The 6,215-nt window shown below is 40.7% G+C and overlaps 1 protein-coding gene across 1 annotated transcript; it reads right to left on the minus strand.

Moving 5' to 3' along the window:
* Positions 1-3,738: 3,738 nt before the first annotated feature.
* On the minus strand, positions 3,739-4,700 carry LOC125370428. Its single transcript, XM_048375814.1, has 2 exons — positions 4,406-4,700; positions 3,739-4,340 (listed from the first exon to the last, which is right to left on the minus strand). The coding sequence occupies exons 1-2, from the start codon at positions 4,698-4,700 to the stop codon at positions 3,739-3,741; spliced, it is 897 nt and encodes a 298-aa protein (XP_048231771.1).
* Positions 4,701-6,215: the final 1,515 nt, after the last annotated feature.

Consider the following 6,215-nt stretch of genomic DNA (forward strand, 5'->3'; position numbering starts at 1 on the left):
TAAGGATCGAGAGGAAGAGGAACCATCAGTCCGCCTCCTCTTGTAAACTCATGATCCTCGTCTAGTGGACATGGTACCAGTTTGATGAAAACGCCAGTGTTGAGGCAACACAGGGCCATGTTGCCTACACGGTTTAGCATAAATGCCCGTGTTACCTTCTGTGCACGTGTCCATCTTTAATTTAATTTTCCATAAATTGAACACGGTCCGTGTTGAAACAACACGAGGGCGTGTTGTCAACACGGTCCAGCATAACTGGCCGTGTTACCTTCTGTGAACGTGTCCCCTTAAAATTTATTTTTCTGCAAATAGAACACGATCCGTGTTGATTGACACGGTCAGTATAACTGGCAGTGTTACCAAGACGGCCTTGGACACGCCCGTGTTGAGCTCTAGAAACTAAAAAACTTGAGATTTTTAGCACTTTCTCAATCTTTCTCACCTGCATAACCAATAAGTCCTTAACTCATACACTCAACATACATAAAACTTAACAAAAACAAATTGTAAAACCTAATCAAAATAAGTTCACACATAATTCAAACCAAAATCAATACGAAAAATTGAAAAACTAGAGAATTAAAACAAAATTAAAAGAAATAAGCTTTTTTAAAGTCATAAGCTGGACTTCAATCCTTTTCGAATCAGAAATGGAGAGCCAAATTCACACGCTCCTCCACATCCAATGACCCTCTAAGATAATGCTTCAACCTCTGCCCATTAACCTTGAAATTTCCCTTTTCCGGATGATGCAATTCAACCGCACCATAAGGGAAGACTTGCTTCATCAGAATGGTCTCCCGACCGGTGACTCTTGACTTTCCTCGGAAATAAACGGAGATGAAAGTTAAATAACAACACACTATCTCCTATGTTAAACTCCTTCAAACCTTCCAATCGCTTGTCATGCCACTATTTAGTCTTCGCCTTATAGATGGTCAAATTTTCATAAGCTTGCTGACGCCACTCTTCTAGTTCATTTAGTTGCCACTGCCTCTGTCTACCTGCGCTATCTAAATCAAAGTTACAAGATTTAAGTGCCCATAACACTTTATGTTCTAGCTCAATAGGTAAATGGCAACCTTTCCCATACACAAGCCTAAAGGGAGTGAACCTTGTAGAAGTCCTATAGGCAGTTCTAAATGCCCATAAAGCATCATCTAGCTTTGTAGCCAATCTTTCCTACTGGCTCCTACAGTCTTCTCTAAAATGCGCTTAAGCCCCCTATTAGTAACCTCTATTTGCCCACTCGTTTGTGGGTGATAAGTCGTGGAGAATCGTTGAGATACTTCATATCTTTTAAGCACTTTCTCAAGTTGAGAATTATAGAAATGGATTCCCCTATCACTAATTAACACTCGAGGTGTTCCAAACCTAGAGAATAGTTTCTTAAGGAACCTCACAACTACCCTAGCATCATTAGTAGGCAAGGCTTGTGCCTCAGGCCATTTAGAAAAATATTCAACAATAACCAATATATACTTGCATCCATATGAGGAAGGTAAAGGACCTATAAAGTCAGTACCCCAAACATCAAAAATTTCCAACACTTGTATACTGTGTTGGGGCATTTCATCTCGGGCAGAAATGTTACCTGACCGTTGGCATGCATCATAAACCTGGACATATGCTCGTGCATCCTGGAAGATAGTCGGCCAATAAAAACCAGCATCTAAAACCTTCCTGGCCGTATGGTTTGTGGCTTGGTGTCCACCAACCAGTCCCTCATGACAATGCTTGACAATTTTAATGACCTCCTCCCCATATACACACCTCCTGATAATTTGATCTACACAAATCCTAAACAAAAAGGGGTCATTCCAAATGTAGTACTTCAAGTCAGTAAAGAATTTCTTCTTTTGCTAGCTCGTCATACCCTTTAGGAGTACCCTTGCAGCCAAATAATTAGCATAATCAGAAAACCAAGGAATAGCATTAGTTACCTGCATTGAGCATAAGTGCTCATCCGGAAAGAAGTCATCGATTGCTTGCTCATTAAGCTCCTCCAAGTGTGGGTTCTCTAATCGAGAAAGATGGTCTGCTGCAAGATTTTTAGCTTCTCGTTTGTCCTTAATTTCTAAGTCAAATTCCTACAATAAAAGAACCCAACGAATCAATCTAGGCTTAGAATCATGCTTTGAAAATAAATACCTTAAAGCATAATGATCTGTGTAAGCGATTGTCTTTGACAGCACAAGGTAAGAACAAAATTTATCAAAGGCGAACACGACAGCCAGGAGCTCCTTCTCTGTGGTGGTATAGTGTTCTTGGGCATCCGTAAGCGTCTTGCTAGCGTAGTAAATAGGTTGGAACTTCTTCTCCCTACGCTGGCCTAAAACAGCTCCAACTGCAAAATCACTAGCATCGCACATAAGCTCAAAGGGCAGCTCCCAATCAGGAGAAACCATCATGGGAGCCGTGGTTAGTTTTTCCTTTAATAACTTAAAAGTTGCTAAACAATCATCATCAAATACAAAAGGCACATCTTTTACTAGCAATTGAGTTAAAGGCCTAGCAATCTTAGAAAAGTCCTTAATGAACCTTCTATAAAACCCTGCATGCCCTAAGAAACTTCTAACAGCCCTAACCGAAGTAGGGGGAGGTAGCTTACTTATAACTTCCACTTTAGCTCTATCTACTTCCATCTATGCATGTGACACTTTATGTCCTAACACTATACCCTCTTAGACTATAAAATGACATTTTTCCCAATTCAACACAAGGTTAGCTTCAACGCACCTAGCTAACATTCTTTCCAAATTATGCAAACAATGGGAAAAAGAGTTACCGAATATAGAGAAGTCATCCATGAAGACCTCCATCGACTCCTCTATTATGTCATGGAAAATGGCCATCATACAACGCTGAAAGGTCGCAGGCGCATTACACAAGCCAAACGGCATCCTCCTATAGGCAAAAGTGCCATAAGGACAAGTGAATGTCGTCTTTTCTTGGTCTTCTAGTGCTATGGAAATCTGAAAGTAACCAGAAAAACCGCCAAGGAAATAATAATACATATGGCCTGAAAGCCTCTCGAGCATTTGATCAATAAAAGGAAGGGAAAGTGGTTCTTTCGGGTTGCATCATTCAAGCGTCGATAGTCTATGAAAACCCGAAAGTCGTTACTGTTCATATAGGAATCAGCTCCTCCTTTTTGTTTTTCACCACAATCATGCCTCCTTTATGAGGAACCACCTGCACAGGACTCACCCAAGAACTGTTAGAAATAGGATAAATTAAACCTGCATCAAGAAGTTTAATTACCTCCTTTTTAACCACCTCCTTCATATGAGGGTTCAACCGCCTTTGTGGCTGCACCACCAGTTTGAACTCATCCTCCATCAAAATCTTATGAAGGCAGTAACTCGGGTTTATCCCTGGTATGTCAGCCATTTTATACGCAAATTCCTTTGCATACCTTCTCAAAATACACAGCACCATCTCCCTCTCATCGGGTGTAAGATGAGATGAAATAATGACTGGTAAGTGCTTTGCTTCATCTAAGTAGGCATACATTAGGTGCGCTGGCAACTCTTTCAACTCAAGAACGGGCGGCTCCTCCAAAGAAGGCTTCAGCTTCTTTACTCCTGACCTATCAAGATCAACAAAACCATCAGTCTTTTCATCATTAAAATCAGTAGCTAATAAGTGCTCTAGCTGCTCCAACACTTGTTCATTGGACAAATTATCCTCATTTTCTTGCATTGACACTTGCAAAGGATCATCAATCAACATTTCCTACAATTGAGACTCCATAATATCATCAATAACATCAATCGAACACACAGTACCATCGTGCTCATATGGCTGTCTCAAGGATTTAGTCAAATCAAACGTAATGCTCTCATCATCTACCCTAAGTTCCAGCTTTCCACTACTAACATCTATCAAAGCTCTAGATATAGCTAAAAATGGTCTACCTAGGATCAATAGAACATCACTCTCACCATCCATGTCCATGACAACAAAATCCACAGGAAATATAAATTTGTCAACTTTAACTAGCACATCCTCTATAATCCCTTTCGGGTACTTAACAGTTCTGTCTGCTAGTTGTATACTGATCCTAGTAGGAGTTAGCTTAGAAGTGCTTAGTCCTAACTCCTCAAACAATGAGCTAGGCATCAAATTGATGCTAGCTCCCAAATCAGCTAATGCTAGCAATTTCAATTTATCCTCAATCAAACAAGGTATAATAAAACTCCCTGGGTCATGTCGTTTGACTAGAATCTTGCTCTGAAACATTGCTGAGCATTCTGCATTCAAGGTCACCAATCCCAAATCTCTAACTTCCTCTTGTTGCTTAGAATCTCCTTTAAAAACTTCGCATACTTTGGCATCTGTGAAATAGTTTCAACAAAAGGCAAATTAATCCGCAATTGTTTAAAAAGATCTAAAAACTTACCGAATTGCTGATCAACTTTATCTTGCTTGAGTTTTGCAGGATATGGAATGGGAGGTTGGTATGGCCTCAAGGGGATCTTCTTCGAATCCTCCTTCTCTTCAACTGCTTCCTTTCCTTTCTCCTCAGGCTTGTCTTCCTCTTTTGATTCATCCACCAGCACATCAGAATCATCATTAGTAAAAGGCATAGATGGACTAGGAAGTTCCTTACCTGATCTCAGAGTAATTGCTTTGGCATGCTCCCTTGGATTAGACTCTGTGTTACTTGGAAGCGTGCCCGGCTGTCTCTCAGCCATCATTTTAGACAACTACCCAATTTGATTTTCCAAGTTATGAATTGAAGCTTGTTGATTCTGAATGGCAGTGTCCATTTGTTGAAATTTGTTCTCTGAAGTTGCAATGAACTTCGTCATCAACTCTTCCAAGCTAGGCTTATTCTCTTGACTACCTCCTGGTTGATGGGGAACAGAATGCATAGGTTGCTACTGATGCAACCTCTGAAATCCCGGTGGACCTTAGTTATTGGAATTTCTCCATCCAAAATTAGGATGATTCCTCCACCCTTGGTTGTATGTACTGCTGTAAGGATCATTCTATTGCCTACCTACATAATCAATATGCTCAACGTTAGAAACATTAGTAGGCATAGAAGATGCAAACATACCTCCTGCATTACAATTGGAATTGTAATGCGGTCCACCACAGAATTCACATCCGGGCTGAGCTGCTTGGACCGGCATCTGAAGTTGTTCTATCTTTCTAGAAAGTAGCTCTACTTGTGCCGCTTAAGGTCATTGTAGATCCGCTTCACCGATATACGCTAAGCTTTGGACCTCACTGTGTAGTTTGCCAATCGATACAGTGTTGGTGGCCATCTTCATCAAACCTCGGGCTTGACTGTGTGTTTTGCCATTGATAGCTCCCCGTGCAACTCAAGATTCACCATTTGTCTGAAGGGCTGTATTCATGCCACTATAGAATATCTGCACTTACATCCAGAGAGGAAAACCATGGTGTAAGCAACACCTTAACAAGTCCTTGAAGCGCTCCCAGGCTTTATACATCGATTCTCCTTCACCCTGCATAAAAGAAGATATGTTATTTCACATTTGAGCAGTCTTAGCAGGAGGAAAATACTTATTCAAAAAATTTTCAGCCAAAGAAGTCCAGGTAGTGATCATGTTCGGTGGCAAGGGCTGCAACCATCTTTTTGCTCTATCTCTCAAAAAAAAGGAAACAGCCTCAACCGTATGGCATCATCGGATGTTCCATTAATCTTAAATATATCACATATCTCCAAGAAGTTGGCGATATGCTCGTTCGGATCTTTGCTCGCCAATCCTCCAAATTGCACCGTATTCTGGATCACATTCGACTTTATTTCAAAATTATTGGTCGCCACGGGAGGCCTCACTATCCCAATTTGTGTCCCTGCTAGAGAGGGCCTAGCAAACTCGTACATGGTCCTATCACCATCACCTCCATTTGAATTGTGGTTCTCCATCTCACTAGTTCCAAGAACATGAATCTCTGCTCCAATCTCCTCCTCTACTGTCTGCAAACGCCTCCTTAGGAATCTAAGAGAGCCCTCGAGTTCAGGTAAAGGCTCTGTAAGATCAGGATTAGAGCTCCTGGTCATAAACTACCTGAGCACAACAAAGAACAACAACACCAACAAACAAAATAAGAACAAAAACTATACACAGAAAACAAACTATAAACAAAAAGAGAGATGACTAGACTAATAAATATTATAATTTCAATTTAGTTCACAAAAAACCATTCCCCGGCAATGACGCCAAAAAAACTTG

Source organism: Ricinus communis, chromosome 6 (assembly GCF_019578655.1).
Source record: "Ricinus communis isolate WT05 ecotype wild-type chromosome 6, ASM1957865v1, whole genome shotgun sequence".
Taxonomy (NCBI): domain Eukaryota; kingdom Viridiplantae; phylum Streptophyta; class Magnoliopsida; order Malpighiales; family Euphorbiaceae; genus Ricinus; species Ricinus communis.

Coding starts and splice junctions, on each gene's coding strand:
- LOC125370428 (XM_048375814.1), bottom strand. CDS start 4,700: ATGGCTGAGAGACAGCCGGGCACGCTTCCAAGTAACACAGAGTCTAAT. Junction 4,341..4,405: donor TAAAGTTGATCAGCAATTCG/GTAAGTTTTTAG, acceptor ACTATTTCACAG/ATGCCAAAGTATGCGAAGTT.